At 42.0% G+C, this 16369-nt stretch overlaps 1 protein-coding gene and 1 pseudogene across 4 annotated transcripts in view; both read right to left on the bottom strand.

Moving 5' to 3' along the window:
• The window catches only part of OSBPL5 (oxysterol binding protein like 5), a 146071-nt gene that overhangs the window by 28353 nt on the left and 101349 nt on the right, over positions 1-16369 (bottom strand). For all 4 annotated transcript variants that reach the window (XM_056527850.1, XM_056527853.1, XM_056527851.1 and 1 more), the window contains 5 exons: positions 12321-12402; positions 11769-11867; positions 9368-9464; positions 5515-5613; positions 3993-4090 (listed from right to left, as the gene is read on the bottom strand). In XM_056527850.1, coding sequence (XP_056383825.1) covers positions 3993-4090; positions 5515-5613; positions 9368-9464; positions 11769-11867; positions 12321-12402 — 475 coding nt within the window. The remainder of the gene's footprint in view (positions 1-3992; positions 4091-5514; positions 5614-9367; positions 9465-11768; positions 11868-12320; positions 12403-16369) is intronic.
• On the bottom strand, positions 1768-1927 carry LOC130277823 (U2 spliceosomal RNA; annotated as a pseudogene).

Genomic DNA, 16369 nt, shown 5'->3' with positions numbered 1-16369 from the left:
CATATCCCGTCCTCATATCCCGTCCTCATATCCCGTCCTCATATCCCGTCCTCATATCCCGTCCTCATATCCCGACCTCATATCCCGACCTCATGTTCCGTCCTCATATCCCTTCCTTATGTCCCATCCTCATATCCTGTCCTCAGGTGGGACTGATTTTGTGATGAAGATATTGTAAGCTGAAAATAGAAGGGGACGTGGCTTTGTGGGACTCGGCGTGAGTTGCAAGCCAGACCGATGCGCAAAAAGGGTAGAGAATTAAAGAGGTGTGGCTTCAACAGTGAGCGTGTGTATGCAACACATTTATCATACTATCAAGGGGGGTTGATATTTAGCACATATAAACAAAAAGCAATAAATCATTTCAGAACACCATATTGTATGTTTCCTATTCTCCTCTGCAACTCTGCTCAAAAAAAGTGCCATCCAAAGGCAGTTATGTAAGCCAGGTCAGACCTGGCTTAGGTTTGCAAATTTTTGGATGCAAAACTGCAAAGTGAAAACTGAAAGTTGCTTAGGTAAGGCTATTTGGTATGATCTACAGGAAGTTCTTTTATTTTTGAATTTCTTTTCTGTCTGACCACAGTGCTCTCTGTTGACACCTCTGTCCATTTTAGGAACCGTCCAGAGCAGCATATGTTTGCTATGGGGATTTGCTCCTACTCTGGACAGTTCCTAAAATGGACAGAGGTGTCAGCAGAGAGCACTGTGGTCAGACAGAAAGAAAATAATTTCCTGTGGATCATACAGCAGCTGATAAGAACTGGAAGGATTAAGATTTACAAATCTGTTTAACTTTCTGGCACCAGTTGATTACATTTTTTTCCCCCCAGTGGAGTACCCCATTTAATGCAATGATAAATCTCTCCCTGTAACTTTGCTACCCTGTGCTGTTAAGGAGTATACTATCTGATGTGCAAAGTAGACTTCAGTAAAGCTAACCGCTGTTTTACATGCGTGTCTGGACTGATTCACCCCCAGACACCTAACATGAGTGTACCTCAAGGTCAACTGCTTATGTTATACAGAGGCCCATCTACAAAATTTGCAGGGTTCCACAGGGGGGCATACAGGTTTTTTTAGTTTTTTTTTAGAGCCGAGGCAAGTGCTCTCTATCACCCAAAGTGCAAGAAAAAGTGCAAACGTGTCACACTAAAAAAACGTGCACAAAGGATGCGGTCTATCGCTAAGCCCTTCTCCGACAGGAGAGAGGCCCCCAACAAAACCTACCCTTCACCTCTGGGCCAAAAGGCACCTGCAAGGATCCAGGTTCGATGCCCCTTTTTGCCAAAGCTACTCAGGGGCCGAAAATGCTCCTGGCTTCAACCTAGGCGTTAACCAAGGTATCAGCCGAGGAGCCGTATTCTGATGGCATCTTGACCAAAGCCAAGATGCCCAGGGGTTGCAGGGAAGTGAGGAACCTAATGGCCACACAAACCTCCCCTAGACCGCCAGGAGGGACACCCAGAAGGGCTACCGCATCCTGCCAATCCTGTGTACAAATAAAGACACAAACAGGGCACAGTGACAAACAAAAAAAAAAATAAGTGGACGAATGCAGATATACTGCCCGGTCATCCAGCCGGATCTATAAAAATTTCCCCGATCCTAGCCAGAAGGCCGGGATACAAAGGGTGTGTGCCAAAGATGAAGAGTATGGTGCAGTGCGTTCACCCAGTGAGTTTCAGCACCTCAGGATCACCACTCCACGAGGCACAGAAGTACCTCGGCTCTACACCCCTCTACCCCATGGCGAGACCCGGAGGAAACAGGTCACATCGGGGCAGCCGTCGAGCTGATTCCTCAGAACCAGCCCCGGAACGCCCCAGTACACCTGCTCCCTACCATGCAGCACCCATCCCCACCAGCATTAAACTAATAAGAACAGATACTACACTTGATCTTAGCCAAAAGGCCGAGAAGCGATAGGCATACAGGGTTAGGAAGCCACAAAGCCTCTGCCTGAGGGACTACTACCTTCAGCTGTACTAGACTCCTCCACCCATTCTCCTCATGGGCACCACACGTGTGATGGGCACACAGCTGCACTGCACTGTTACAAACCAAGCACCTGTATGTCCATCTTGTGATCAGGACAGATTTATACGTACGCCTCCGGTTGAGATTTTGGACAGAAAATAGAAATACAGGCTGAATGTAATATACCATTTCCTCGCTGCTCTATCCATTTCTACATTTGACAGAAACGTCTTATTTATGCATCTGTTCTACTACAGTCTCTTCACTTCGCGGCGTAACAATCTCCTTGAGAAAATCATTTCCCGTAAAACGATATAGTGTGGGGTCCCAGGTTGCTGCTTTGAGACTTATTTATTCCCAGACTAATATATTCCTGAATGCACGGCCATTGAATATGAATCAGTGCTGCTGCTTACATTCAAATGACTCTTACACCTGAGAAAGAAGAGACTATAGGGGTTTATTTACATATATTCTGTTTTGTTGAAACGTTTACCATGTTATTCCGCCTAGATCTGCAGAAGCACAGCAAGAAAACGCCATTTTGTAAAAGCTACCATAGTTTTGCTGATCATGGCAAAAAGCACAACAAAAAAGACTCATTTGAATATGCCCTAAGGCAGTGTTTCCCAACCAGGGTTGCAAAACTACAACAACAATATTTGCGAATATAGCACTATATATTCGCAATTACGAATATTTGTGTTTTGTTTTTCACATTACACATCACAGTGATCATCCCTCTCTGCTTCCAGCTTGTGTGGTGTAAAGAAGGCTCTAATGCTACTGCGTGAGACTGGCGTGCGAATTTTTGAATATGCAAAAATTTGGACAGTGGTCCCTCAACATACGATGGTAATTTGTTCCAAATGACCCATCGTTTGTCGAATCCATCGCATGTTGAGGGATCCATGCAATGTAAAAAGTGCATTTAATACTCACCTGTCCCCGCCGCTCCGGACCGCGTCCTCACCACTCCCGATGCTGTCCCAGGGGCTCCCGATGCTGTCCCGCTGCTCTGGCGTCTTCTTCGGGATCCTCTGGCTTCTTCCGCATCTTCTGCAGGGTCCGGGCCTCGCTTTCTGGTGACGTTATTACGCTGCTGCGCCGGCACGGCGTGCGCAGCGACGTAATAACGACGCCGGAAAGCGAGGCCCGGACCCTGGAGAAGATACAGAAGACGCCGGAGGATCGCGAAGTGGACCCGGAGCAACGGGGATAGGTAAGCGAACCTGTCCGGGATGCTTAAACTGCTATCCGACAGCAGCTTAAGCATTTTGCGCTGTCAGATAGCAGTTAATGCGATGGCCCCGACATATAAAAGCATCGTATGTCGATGCTGACATCGACATGCGATGGCCTCTGAGAGGCCATCGTATGTCGATATGATCATATGTCAGGGCCATCGCATGTCGGGGGGTTACTGTAAATGCTAATTTTCACATATACGAATTTTCACATATGTAAATTTTTCTACATGCTAATTTCCGCCTATGCGAAAATAAAACGCGAATATTACGAATGTGCGAATTTAGCGAATATATGACGAATATTCGTCCATATATTCGCGAAATATCGCAAATTCGAATATGGCCTATGCCGCTCAACACTATTGACACACAAGCCTATCCGGCTGCGGCCCTGTGTGTTCAGTATGCGCGCCACAGTCATGCTGCATATACGTTGTGTGTGACCCTACCCTAAGGGTGTATTCACACATACAGGATCCGCAGATGAAAAATCTGCAGTTGTATATTTTACAAGGCAACCAAAAATTGCCTTGGAAAATCTCACAACTTTCACAACTTCAATTCTGTAGCAGATGCTGTGTTGTGGATTTAGACTTTTCCTACTCAAGTAAATGGCGAAAAGCTACTAAAAATCAGCAGCATAAATTATATACATTTAAAAGATGTAACCACCAATGTTGTCTTGAGAAAATGTTTGCAATCTACTATTTATTCATTGAGGAAAAATAGGTAAATCTCCGTTAAGATAAATGGGGTATTCACCTTTAACTTAAACTCCAGTTCGGTTGTGTAGCTGGTTTTCTCACATTCAATTGTAACTTTTCCTCCAAGCTCCATAGTCATAGTGCCGTACAGAAGTCCTATCAGAAAATATGTTTAGAATGATTCCTATTCAAATCAGATGTGTAACAAAATAAATAGACACAATTTATCCCTCCCCAATTATCTGACCAGGTGGACTGAATCTGTTTTACATCCTGTATTAGGGTACGTTCACACGAGCGGATTACATGTGCTTGCTCGTAGTGGCAATACATTGCGATGAGCAGACACCCTGCAGCGATGTGCGCGGCGTACTTGGCCACTCTCCCTGCTCTGAGCTAGGCAGAGAGCTCCCGCGATGTGCGAGTATACTGCGACTCGCACATCGCAGTGTATCTACACGTATCGGCGTATTGCCGCTATGAGCAGGCACATGTAGAGACAGCATAAAGAGGTCCTTCACCAGCGGATCCGCAGCGAAATACGCTGCGAAAATCCGCTCGTTTGAACGTACCCTAACACTCCAAAGCTGCACTCACCACTCTGCTGGTGGGGTTACTGTGTACATACATTACATTACTTATCCTGTACTGATCCTGAGTTATATCCTGTTTTGTACTCCAGAGCTGTACTCACTATTCTGCTGGTGAGGTCACTGTGTACATACATTACATTACTTATCCTGTACTGATCCTGAGTTATATCCTGTATTATATTCCAGAGCTGTACTCACTATTCTGCTGGGGGGGTTACTGTGTACATACATTACATTACTTATCCTGTACTGATCCAGAGTTATATCCTGTATTATACTCCAGAGCTGTACTCACTATTCTGCTGGTGAGGTCACTGTGTACATACATTACATTACTTATCCTGTACTGATCCTGAGTTATATCCTGTATTATACTCCAGAGCTGCACTTACTATTCTGCTGGTGAGGTCACTGTGTACATACATTACATTACTTATCCTGTACTGATCCTGAGTTATATCATGTATTATACTCCAGAGCTGTACTCACTATTCTGCTGGTGGAGGTCACTGTGTACATACATTACATTACTTATCCAGTACTGATCCTGAGTTATATCCTGTATTATACTCCAGAGCTGTACTCACTATTCTGCTGGTGGGGTTACTGTGTACATAGATTACATTACTTATCCTGTACTGATCCTGAGTTATATCCTGTATTATACTCCAGAGCTGTACTCACTATTCTTCTGGTGAGATCACTGTGTACATACATTACATTACTTATCCTGCACTGATCCTGAGTTATATCCTGTATTATACTCCAGAGCTGTACTCACTATTCTGCTGGTGGGGTTACTGTGTACATAGATTACATTACTTATCCTGTACTGATCCTGAGTTATATCCTGTATTATACTCCAGAGCTGTACTCACTATTCTGCTGGTGAGATCACTGTGTACATACATTACATTACTTATCCTGCACTGATCCTGAGTTATATCCTGTATTATACTCCAGAGCAGTCATACGATTATCAGATACCTTTACAGTGCGCATACGGCATGGTGATGATGTATTCTTCATCACGGTTCAAGAAGGTGAGCCTTGCTTTTCCATCTAGTATTGCAGACAGCGAGTTTCCTATAAAACAATGGTGGATGGTGTAAGTAACCTGTGAATGTGGTATGGCGCTAGGTGTAAATCATACATGATATGTCATTTTCTTAAATCTAACTCCATAACTATAATCCCTTCCAATAGTGTTTCCATGGTAGGTTCAACACTGTGCAGGTGAGATATATATATATAATATATATTTCTTGCTTGAAAATTCACAAAAAAATCAAGAAAAAAATCGTCCAGCCCTGTGCTGCTATGGAATACTACGCCAGTATAGAATAACACTTCTAATAATGAGCACAATGGAAACCTATGGAATTTATTCCTGAGTTCAGTCTTTCCTCTCAGTTGTGCACAGATAATTTATTGAGGTTCTTAGAATGTATCTTGACAGAAAAGCTCCTGCGAAGAGAACATCTTTTGCCATTTTGACTTCTAAGACATTTCTGCATGTTTTTAATCTTCCCAATTCTTCCTGAGTCTCTCAGATGCTACATGAGGGGCTGTCCCCTCGCTTATATGGGAACGGTTACATGGAGTGACATAGTACCGCCGGTCTGGTGATACTGGCAGAGGATGTATCCTGGAGGTCAGTGAGAAATATAGATGGTTCTTAGAAGAGTGCATTCTATGTGATGCTTTGTATGGTACGGCTGCTCTTTATTTTAATGCTTCATGTCCTGTGCATCAAGGAGTTATTTATACCAGATATCTATTTATATAAAACTCAACGTGTGTGTGTGTGTGTGTGTACGTATGTGTGTGTGTATATATGTGTGTGTGTGTGTATATATGTGTTTCTGTGTGTGTGTGTATGTATGTGTGTATATATATATATATATATGTTCCAGCATCACTTCCAAACCGATAAAGATATTAACAAGAAACTTGGCCACATGTTACTTATATGTCAACAACAAACAAAGGATAGGTAATTTAACCCTTACTCACCCCCATTTGCAAGAGTCTGGGTTTTTATTTAAAGTCCCATACAAGTCTATGGGAAATATATGTTACTGCATAACTTCCATACAGCTGGAGATATTTCGATAATAGTTGGTCACATGTTACTTATATGTGAAATAAAAATATATCATAGTTAAATTAAACCCTAACCTGCCCCCATATGTGAAGAATGGGGTTTTTGTTTCAAATCCCCTGCAAGTATATAGGACTTCTGGTGCCTTACTCCACAAGCTCCGCTCTGGTGAATGTGTCAGTCCGGCTGGTAAGCCACACCCTCCCCTGCATGCCATGTCCCACCTCACAAAGACACGCCCACCTTTAAAGCCACACCCCTTTTATTTTCAGCTTACAATATCTTTACCACAACGGAATTTGGGATCGGGATATGGGGATGGGATATGAGGTCGGGATATGAGGACGGGATATGGGGTCGGGATATGGGGACAGGATATGAGGACGGGATATGAGGACAAAAGCTTCCTCCTTTGTTGCTTTTCCTCCCCCCACAAGAATAAGGTAGGAAAACCGGGCAGCGCCGGGTACTCAGCTAGTATGCCAATATAAAGCACATTGATTACATACATCTGGGCTCCATTTATTAAAGGGGCTATTGAAAATTAACAAATCATAACTGCTGACTTCCAAAAACAGTGCCATCCCTGTCCTCAGGTTGTGCATAGTATTACATCTCGACTTCATTCATGTCAGTGGAACTGAGCTGAGAATAAGAGAGGTGCTGTTTCTGGAAGAAAGCAACTATGTTTTTCTAATCTTGGATAATCCCTCTAACTAAGTAAGTCAGATCAGCGTTAAAGAGGTTATTTAGGAATACATAGTGATAGCCTGTCCTCAGTGTGCTGATCACAGGAGTGGAACAACCACTGATCACAAAGCAAAAAGCTTTCCATATAATCCAGAGTGGTTCAAAAAGGATGGTGCAAAAGAAAAGGCCTGTAGTAAAAGTGAATCTGTCACTAGTTTTGCGGTAGCATAACACGACATCCCTGAATAGCCACCGGGAAAGGTTCAGCACACACCTTTTGTTCTTGGGCATGCCCTATGCATGACGAGGAAAACAATGTTTTAATTTCCCAGTTAGAGATGAGCAAAGTTACAGTGATTCGATTCGGCACGAACCTCGCGGCGGTTGCTGACTTTATCCTGCATAAATTAGTTCAGCTTCCAGGTGCTCCGGTGGGCTGGAAAAGATGGATACAGACCTGACTTTTGCATTCTAATGTCAGCAACCGCTGAGCCGCGAGGTTCGTGCCGAATCGAATTACTGTAACTTCGCACATCTCTAGTCCCAGTCGCAGCTGCTGATAGGTTCGGGCTCTTTGTAATGGGTTCAGCCCTGCCTCTCCCCAATGACTGACAGCTCTAGTGTCCAGTAGGAAAACCATTAAAGTGTACCTGTTGTCAACAAAAACTTTTTATATAATGTAGATAATACCAATATTATCTACATTGGTTAATAAATGTGTATATTTTTGGTTAAAAAAGTGCTATCCCTGCAGCTATTGTCTGTGTGTCTCTATGAGGAGTCCAAATACAGGAAGTGAGGGCGGGACAAGCAGGGCTCTGTGCAGGCTGCTGGCTTGTCAATCATTCTGATTTGTGAACCCGTAGCAAGTCACAGTGCCCTGCTTGTCCACCATCACTTCCTGTATTTGGACTCCTCATAGAGACACACAGGCAATAGCTGCAGGGTCAAAAATATACATTTTTTTTTAACCAATGTATCATACAAATATACATATAATGGCATTATCTACATTATATAAAAAGTTTTAGTTGATGATAGGTACACTTTAAAGTTGTCAATCCTCAGGGAGCCGGGACAAGAGCCCACCTCTCGGACCTATCGGCAGGTGCAGCTGGGACAGAGCCATTTTCTCTGTCATGCAAAGTTCATTACCAAGAGTGAAGGTGTGTGTACTCATGATTAGTGTGTTGGAATTTGCAAGAGTGGGGTCTGTTGTCACAGAACAGGAAATGGGGTACATGTGTTCCACATAGAAACTGTATTTCACATTGGTAAAGCAATCCTAAACAACTGAGAGTTTTGAGAAGAGTCTTGGCAGTCCAAAGAGTTTTGAAGAGACAGTGTAAGGGATTCAAGCCGTGTACAAGTGTAGTCCTGGCATATCTTATGAAAACGTTTACATTGTAAACCATACAGGGGATGAAACCAGGCGACAAATAGAAATGGATATTCCCCGATACCTGAATGAAAGTCTACTGGAACATTGGATCGGCCGCAGCGGAAACAATAATTCACCAATGTTGCACTGGCCTTCGTGATCGCATAACCTGTGTATACTATTTTTATACAGCATAGACTCAAAGTGAGCTAAAGAATTTGTGAAAACATAAAGCCAGGTAATGAAGATAAATGGCACTGTAATACATTTGCTTAATATCTTGTTTCTGCTGAGTATAATGATATACCGGTAGCAATGAATCAAGAAGAATACAATGCACCATTAGCTGTCCTGATGTCTCATCTTTCTTTGTGACAATCCCGGTGGCTCGGGAATAATGCTGAAAATACAGTCCTGGCATTATATAGGACAAATCCTACAATGTTTCCTATTGTTTGTGCTGTAGAGTAATGTACTCGGTAATACCCATAATTATCTACAACATATATCTGCAATTGCTTAATCCTGTGCAGGGGTGGACATAGACAGCAGAGGCCCCCTACCCTTACAGGTCCAATACATGAAAGCTCAACCACTCAGATAAAAATATCATAGAATGAAGAGTTAATGTCTTGTATTGTTAGGAGGAATCTGATTCTCATTACCGTAAAATTTGGATCTGGCCAGAATGCTCCCCGTGATGCAAAATCCGTCTTTCCTGTTACTGACATGAAAGGCCGAAACTGGTGGATGGTGACTAACCTGCAAAAAATATGATGAATGATTTAGAATAAACATGAAGAAAACTAATATATATCTATCTATCTACAGTATCTATCAATCTATCTATCTCATATATCTATTTATCTATCTATCTCAAATCTATCTATCTATCTCATATCTATCTATCTATCTCAAATCTATCTATCTATCTCAAATCAATCTATCTATCTATCTATCTCATATCTATCTATCTATCTCAAATCTATCTATCTATCTATCTATCTCTCATATCTATCTATCTCATATCTGTCTATCTATCTCAAATCTATCTATCTTATATATATCTCATATCTGTACATCTCATATCTATCTATCTATCTCATATCTATCTTTCTCCTATCTATCTATCTATCTATCTATCTATCTATCTATCTATCTATCTATCTCATAGGAGGGAGCAGCACATCTAAACAGCAGTATTATAGATGCCAGCAGGCCCCGGTCCAAGGCCCAAGTGCAAATCCAAACAAAGAGGCGACAGCAGCACACAGGAGTAAGTGCACTTGCCTGTTCATGGAATAAAAGTTACTTGCACTTTTGATACTCCTGTGTACTGCTGTCGCCTCTTTGTATCTATCTATCTATCTATCTATCTATCTATCTATCATCTATCTATCTCATATCTATCTATCTATCTATCTATCTATCTATCTATCTATCTTTCTAATATCCAAGCAAGGAAGCAACACAATCCAAGGTTTTTTTTGGTGCAGTGGGTGCCAGCAGGAGCATACAGTCCAAGTCATGGTCTGTCACAATTAGCCAAGTACAAAAGAGGTTCCGCAGCACTCAGGTAGTAGAAAACAAAAACAAAAAACATCTATTTTATTCACCCATCTTTCTGATGCATTTCTACATCACTTGAGAAAGCCGATGTGAGGTCGGAGAAACGTTGTATTAGAGAGATGAGTGAATAAAATACATGCTTTTGTACTTATCCATCTGTCTATATGTCTCATTTATGTTTCTATCTATCCATCCATCCATCTATCTATTTAGAAAGATAAACTATATATTTACATAACCACCATTGTGTAGGTTGCATTAAATATGCCAGTGTTTCCCAACAAGGGTGCTTCCAGATGTTGCAAAACTACAACTCCCAGCATGATATGAGTTGTAGCTTTGCAACAGCCTGAGGCATCTAGGTTGGGAAACGATAGCAAAGACCAAGCAGAAACAAGTCAGATGTCCTAGAAAAAGCCTAAAAGTTTGTGCCTTTAGCACCTTTTGCAGATTTATGTACCATAACTGTTTACATACAGATAAAATCCATCCAGAAGTAAGACTTCTCACAGTTAGTTTCTTATAATGTATAGAGTCTAGACAATCCTCTGCAAGCTTGAATCCTACATTCCAGACTGATACATTTTACCTGCACTGATACTTTGTAGCAATCTAAATAAACTAGTTGACTGATGTGTTTAGAACACACAGCATTGTCTAGCCAGGATACGACTGTACCAATCTTTCAGTGGTGAGACGTATCAGATTTGAAGTTTTTTAAAGTTGGATGTAAACAGTGTCATCATAATCTATGCACGCAAAATCACAATAATCCTGATTTACACAAGTAATATTCCTCCCGACTGCATGATCAATCCATGGCACTTGCCGACATTTGTTCATATACTCTATAAAGAGAAATGCAGAAGCTGTCCAGATATGGACCCAAAAGATGAGACATTTTATCCCCTATCCAAAGTCCCCAGTGGCGGGACCCCCGCAATCTTGGCTGTGGCACCCCAGACATCCGGTGCAAGGAGCCAACTTCGCTCTGTGCCGGATGACGGGCGATGCAGGGTGGAGTCTCGTGATGTCATGGGCACGCCCGCTCGTGACATCAGAGCCACACCCCCACAATGCAAGTCTATGGGAGGGGGCGTGACGGACGTCACGCCCCCTCCCATAGACTTGCATTGAGGGGGCGTGGCCGTGACATCACAAGTGGGGCGTGCCCGTGACGTCACGAGCCTCCGGTGCTGCACCCGACGCTCTAAACAAATGCCGGGTGCAGCAGGGAGATCGTGGGGGTCCCCAGTGCCGGGATCCCCGCGATCAGACAAGATGTCTTGGGGCGGAGTACCCTTTTATGAGAGGGTCTACAGCAGGTGTCTGCAACCTGTGTATCTCCCCTACAACTCTCAGGATATAATCTTTGCCAATGTGACCCTTATCCTCTCTATGTACAACCCAGACCCCTTATCATTTCATATATATATATATATATATATATATATATATATATATTTTTTTTTTTTTTTTTTTAATCAAATCCCTTACCTGCTCTGCTATATAAAACGTGTGACTATTTGTCTGTGGGTGAAACCAGCAGCAGCGGAATTTCTCTCCCAGAATGGAGTTATACGGCTTCTTTATTCCCTATGACATTAATGGAGAGAATTAGAAGAAATATCTGTCATTATTGGTTCATCTAATTTCACATTTCCTGACGATAAAATAAGAAGACTTAGGCCATGTTCACACGGTGTATTCTTGTTTCTATTTGTAGCCGTAAGAAAAAAAGTTAGTTTTTCTAAACCAAGTAAGTTGTTGAAATGCTGCAGGTTTTCTTACTTTTATTCAGTTTTACGGTCTGTTTTTCCAGACGTTATTTCTTACTTACGTGCCCAAATAATTAACATTGATGATCATTAAGAATTACGGATGTTTTTGATCGTACAATGTGTGCACTGAAGGCCACTTTTCTTTAGACTTTCAAGCAAAAAAATTACTTTGCAAAAATACTGCCTTTTTAAACTCGTTTTTAGCCCTATTTTTGTAATAAATAAATATAGCTTATTTAACACCGTGTGAATATAGACTTATAGTTACCTTTGGCTTCTTATAAAACCCTGACAAATACCACTTCAGAACTTGCTTCATGCGACAGTAAGGGTCGTCCTCCACTGCTGCCCTGAAGGAAAACAAATGTTACCTGTAAGTTCACAGGATTAGATTGAAGTTCTGGTGTCCCAGGTAATTGTTATGTGAATATATATGTACGTAGGTTGTGTATGTACAATCTTGTAATGTTGCAATTGTTCATGGACAATGTGATCTCCATATAGTGTAATTCAGGGAAGACACAGATCATGTCTTCCTAACATAATTTTCTGTGACACTAAGAAGTCCTCATTTTGTTGAGAAATTAAAAATAAATTGATACCACACGGATGTATTACCACTGATCTATGCATACCTGAATACAGGGAGGACACAGATACTGTCTTCCTTGACCTATGTGACACTGTAAGCATCATAAGGAATTCACAGGATCCATGTTGGTGTCAGTGCGTCTCGAACAGTGTGTCTTGAGCTTTTGCAAAACTACAACTCCCAGCATGCTGGGAGTTGTAGTTTTGCAACAGATGGAGACACACTGTTCAAGAACAAAATAATAATAACCTAGAGGCAAAAAGATTTTTTTTTCTCATTTATCAACAACTTGTCAGAAACTAAATTTTTATTCTTAAAGGGGTTCTCCGGTGCTAACACATCTTATCCCCTATCCAAAGGATAGGGGATAGGATGCCTGATCGCGGGAGTTCCGCAGCTGGGGACGCCCGTGATCATGCACGCGGCACCGCGTTTGTAATCAGTGCCCGGAGCGTGTTCGCTCCGGGTCTGATTACGGGCGACTACAGGGCCGGCGGCGTGTGACAAGATGTATAAGCACCAGAGAACCCCTTTAAATGGGCACTGTCAGATACAAAAACTTTTGATATGTTGTAAAGCATGTATAACCAATAGGTCTTGCAATTGCTTTCATTAGAAAATTTTCAGTATTTCATACTGAAAAACCCAGTCAAACAACTGCCCCCCCTGCCTGCTTGGACACATACTAGTCCTGCTGTGTCCATGCATCATCACCTATGTCATGGACAGACTTTCTTGATTGACATCTATAAGCGCAGGGCTCAGAGCTGGAGGAAAAATCCTCCCACTGTCAGCTTGTGTCCCGCTACTGTCAGTGAGGACAAGCTGGGAGTTGTAGTTTTGCTAATGCTGGGGGAGATGTGAGCAGACAGCATACTGAGGGAGGGGGCGGAGACCTGCACAGTGAGGCCACACCCCCTCCCTTTGAGAGGAAATCAGACTAGTGAGCTAAATTAAAAGTGTAATAAAATAAATAAATAAATGAAGGTACTAGACACATAAAAATTAGATGTACATGGTCAGGATTATGTACTGAGTGATATATTGAAAAACATTTTTTTGTTGTTGGATCTGACGGGTACACTTTAACTTTTTAAAATATGTGAATATAGGACAGTAAAGTATTATTGCCAAATATTGTGCAAATTCCAGATTGTGTGAATAGTTGCTGTTATCGCTAGCACTTGCGGAATGGGCATGACAATAGGGAAGCTTGTTTAGGGTGAAGGGGCATGGCCACCCTGTTTGCCAGATTGATGCCAGTTTTAAGCTTGCAAACAAACATAAACTGCTGTTGAAATCTTGATAAATGCCTCTCTTAAAGGGGTATCCAAAGGATAGAGGATAAGATGTCTGGTCGGAGGGGCCCTGCCACTGGGACCCCCGCAATCTCCGTGCAGCCCCTGGCACCTGTGCTGGGTGCTGCTCTTAAGACCAAGACACGACTCCTCCATTCATGTCTATGGGAGGTGGTGTGATGGGGCTGCACGGAGATTGTGGGGCTCACAGCGGCGGGACCCCTGCGATCAGACATCTTATCTCCTATCCTTTGTATAGGGGATAAGATGTCTAAGGCCGAAATAACCTTTAAAGATTTTGCTTTATTCTCCTATATTCACACATTTTATAAAGAGCTGTGTCATACTAGTTGTTAGTGGCTAGTGGTAAAATTAGGTCAAAAATGTTTTGCCTCTAGGCAAAAAACATATGTATTTGTAGGTAAGGTCAAAAATGTATATTTGGATCTTTATTTTATTTTATTTTTTTAAATGCTTGAACTGTCCCATTCTGGACTTCTTGGGAAATCAGCAGTGGACCTCATAGAAGAAAGGGGGCTCCGAGGCAAATATCGAAATCGGCCATCTATTATGGCGTCTGATTTTGGGCCCCAGGATAGAACAGTCTAGTAGTTATTTTCCCATTGCTTTTCATGACCCATTGGTCAATACTTCCCCTTGATTAATTTGCTGACAATTTATTTCCCTGAAGAAAAGTTCTGCCCAGTTTCTTACCAATAGAAAAATAAACGGGACCAAACAAGACAACGTGGCAGCAGCCAGACAGTTCTGGCTTTGGCTAATCTCTTCAAGAACAATAATGGTGAAAATCCAACACACTCGACCCTTGTATAAAGTGGCTGTCAGGGGAGAATCGGGTGGCCGCCATACCTATTAGACATTTGGTCAAACCAAGGTTTGGCGAATCCTTGTGTAGATTCACTCAATCCTACTGGCAGGTCTATGGATGAAGCTTTATATAAGCAGCTTTGTCCTTAATGGCGGCAGCTATAGTCTGTAATCCTGCTTTATATCAGTGGAAATGCCCTGTAATTATGATTGATATCTAGCAAATAATGTGTACAGCTCTGTGGTATATGCTGGCACCATATAAGGAAAAAACGCTGTTTCAGGGGCTATCACCTTTTTTTATTGACACTTTGGAGTAGTAATTCTGCTTTCCGTTCAACCTTTTTCTGATGACTCGCTATCACCCGACAATATTCCATTTTCATTTACACATTTACGACGTTAAGTAAATGATAATGTGCCTGAGAGCGATCCTATAACCGTAAGTGCATTCGTTTCACCAGGCAAGCATAAAAAACTGCAAGACTGGTCTTTTCCCTGCCAGGAGCGCCAGACTCTGTTCAGGAAAGCCTTAAAGGGGTACTCTGGAGGAAAAATTTATTATAATTTTTTTTTTTTTAAATCAACTGGTGCCAGAAAGTTAAATAAATTTGTAAATTACTTCTATGAAAAAATCTTTATCCTTCCAGTACTTTCTAGCAGCTGAATGCTACAGAGGAAATTCTTTTCTTTTTGAATTTCTTTTTTGTCTTGTCCACAGTGCTCTCTGCTGACACCTGATGCCCGTATCAGGAACTGTCCAGAGCAGGAGAAAATCCTCATAGCAAACCTATGCTGCTCTGGACAGTTCCTGACACGGACAGAGGTGTCAGCAGAGAGCTCTGTGGACAAGACAAAAAAAGAAATTCAAAAAGCAAAGAATGTCCTCTGCTAATAAGTACTGGAAGGATAACAATTTTTTAATGGAAGTAATTTACAATTCTGTTTCACTTTCTGGCACCAGTTCATTTATAAAAAAAAATAAAAAATAAAGTTTTCCACCGGAGTACTCCTTTAATTCCTGGGTAATTGTTGGAATATTGCTGCACGGCTCTTTTATGAACCGTATAATAAAATATTTTGTAAGTAAAAGTAATCCCTGGAGGATTCATGCTTCCCAGCAATTCTCTAAGTAAAGTGGATCAGACCTGTTTTCTGCCTGACGAATCTGTCACAAAACATCTGTCTGATGGATTATCACTAGGAGAATACATCCACGAGGAGAACACTATGCGTATACACACGTACGTTGTATTGTTCCTTGAAGGACCGGTTCTTCTCCATTTCTGAAAATGAGATGTATGGAAAAATATAGGATATAACTATTCATCTGCACCAGTAGGTTTATACACCGCTGTTACTATATAATGTTCTACGGATTGCCCTGGAATGGGTATTGCAGGGGCAATTGGGCAAATGCCTTGACAACCTCCATCTACATAAGTGGTCTCAAACTGTGGCCCTCCAGATGTTGCAAAACTTCAACTCCCAGCATGCCCGGACAGCCGTTGGCTGTCCGGGCATGCTGGGAGTTGAAGTTTTGCAACATCTGGAGGGCCACAGTTTGAGACCATTGACCTACATGTCATTGCTGTCCTG

This window comes from Hyla sarda, chromosome 6 (assembly GCF_029499605.1).
Source record: "Hyla sarda isolate aHylSar1 chromosome 6, aHylSar1.hap1, whole genome shotgun sequence".
NCBI lineage: Eukaryota > Metazoa > Chordata > Amphibia > Anura > Hylidae > Hyla > Hyla sarda.
Note: the sequence above shows the minus strand (reverse complement) of the source record. Positions and strands in the feature narration are given on the sequence as shown.